The 1,629-nt window shown below is 60.2% G+C and overlaps 2 protein-coding genes across 2 annotated transcripts in view; both read right to left on the bottom strand.

Moving 5' to 3' along the window:
• VDBG_06229 (conserved hypothetical protein) overlaps positions 1–310 on the bottom strand; it is a gene marked incomplete at both ends in the record, with an annotated part of 1,494 nt that extends 1,184 nt beyond the window's left edge. The window contains one exon of the mRNA XM_003003741.1: positions 45–310. Within this exon, the coding sequence (XP_003003787.1) occupies positions 45–310 (266 nt within the window). The remainder of the gene's footprint in view (positions 1–44) is intronic.
• A 780-nt stretch (positions 311–1,090) lies between these two features.
• VDBG_06228 (predicted protein) overlaps positions 1,091–1,629 on the bottom strand; it is a gene marked incomplete at both ends in the record, with an annotated part of 1,234 nt that continues 695 nt past the window's right edge. Inside the window, 2 exons of the mRNA XM_003003740.1 lie at positions 1,091–1,383; positions 1,487–1,595. Coding sequence (XP_003003786.1) covers positions 1,091–1,383; positions 1,487–1,595 — 402 coding nt within the window. The remainder of the gene's footprint in view (positions 1,384–1,486; positions 1,596–1,629) is intronic.

The raw sequence follows: 1,629 nt of genomic DNA, 5'->3' as shown, positions 1-1,629 counted from the left end.
CCCGTCCCAAACCGCCCGCCCGTACCGCCGGCCCGGACCCTGACCTGCGTGACGTCCGCAGCTCAAAGCCCTTGGCCTGCTCCTCCTTTGCTTTCGCCAGAGCCCGGCGTCTGGCTCTGCGGCGCAGAATGAACCAGATCAGGCCCGCTGTGAGAACGAGACCGAAAAGAGTCGCGATGGGGAGGGCGATGGCGATGGCCGTGGCGTTGGCATCCGACAGGAAGGCAGGCGCGTCTGTCCGGCTTGTGAGACTGTGCTCGCTCGTGGAAACGCCTGGCTGACGCGCACCCGAGGTCTCGTCGTGTGCCATGTGTACGGGCGACCTGTCGCGGAGCTACCTTTCGAAGATCGGTGGGCTGGGGTGTTGCGGAAATGTTGCGTGGTTCGTAGAGACGCAGACGAGCGTGTCAATCGCATCGTGACTCGATTTGGGTCCTTCGCATCCGATATAACATGTCTCCTAAGTAGTAGACGTCAACCTGGAGGTTGCTGTTGGCGCCACCAATCTACAGTTCCGGTGTCTGGTGCCGGTGTCTGGTGCCGGTCCTTTGTCAGTAGAATAGACCACACCACAAAGCCGTGGCCCGTGGCGCGCCCGCCTGAGAATTCCCATTCATTGTCTCGCTCATCCACCTTCCAGCCCGGCCAGCCAGAAGCAGGGCATGCGCGATGCCTGCGGTCGGTCGGTATGGGGAGACATGTCGTACAAAACGTCTTCAGCCTAGCTCCCGAGAAATCTGTCCACTACGGGCTCGTCACAGGGTGGTCCGGGGGGGGGGGGAGGGGGATGGATGATTTTCTTCGCATTGTTCGTATTGTTCTGTCTATTATGCATTATGGCCTCCCCTTACACGGCATGATCCGCTCCAGCTCTTGGTCGGTGCCATGGACATGTTCCCTCCTCGTGATGCGTTCATTTCCACTTCCTACTTCTATGACCATTATTTGTGACATCCTTCTCTCTGCGATCCGTGGGACTTGTACAACGTGAAATCCAAAAACCAAATGCGCCGCGCTGAAATGCAAGAAACATAGAAAAGAAAACGTGCCTCGTCGTACACTGTACAATTTGCTGCTGCCGACCCGCAGCTTACTTCCAGAAGCGACCCTCGGTGCCATTGTGGTGCGGTGGGTACTTGGCGCTGTACCAGAGCCCATCGTCGGGAGTGTGAGTTGTCGACTCCGGCACAGGAGCCTCCGTGATGCTTGAGATGAGAGTGACGAGAGTCGTAGGCGTCGGCGCCCAGCTCGTGGACTCCGCTGAGCTGACAGACTCTGAGGGCACGGCGCTGGGTGCTGACCACACAGGCACAGATGGCTGTGAGGCATTGGCAGAGGGCAGGGCCGAGGATACCTCAATCGAGGAAGACACGGGCGAAGGCCCTGGCGCGCCAATAACAGGTGCAGAGTTGGAGGGCGCAGGTATGGACGTCGGCTCCCATCCGGCAGGAAGAGATGTGGTCGGCGCAGGCTCAGGAGACCAGACCGGTGCCGAAGAAGGCAGCTCGGGCTCGGGCGCCCAGATGGGAGGGCGGCGGCGGCCGTGGAGGTGGAGGTGGAGATGGTGGTGGTCGATGCAGGGTCAGGCAGAGGCACTGAAGGCGTAGTAGAAGGTGTGGGCTCAGGTTG

Source organism: Verticillium alfalfae, genomic scaffold, assembly GCF_000150825.1.
Source record: "Verticillium alfalfae VaMs.102 supercont1.7 genomic scaffold, whole genome shotgun sequence".
Taxonomy (NCBI): domain Eukaryota; kingdom Fungi; phylum Ascomycota; class Sordariomycetes; order Glomerellales; family Plectosphaerellaceae; genus Verticillium; species Verticillium alfalfae.
The sequence above is the reverse complement of the archived record's forward strand: the minus strand, read 5'-3'. Positions and strand labels throughout refer to the sequence as shown.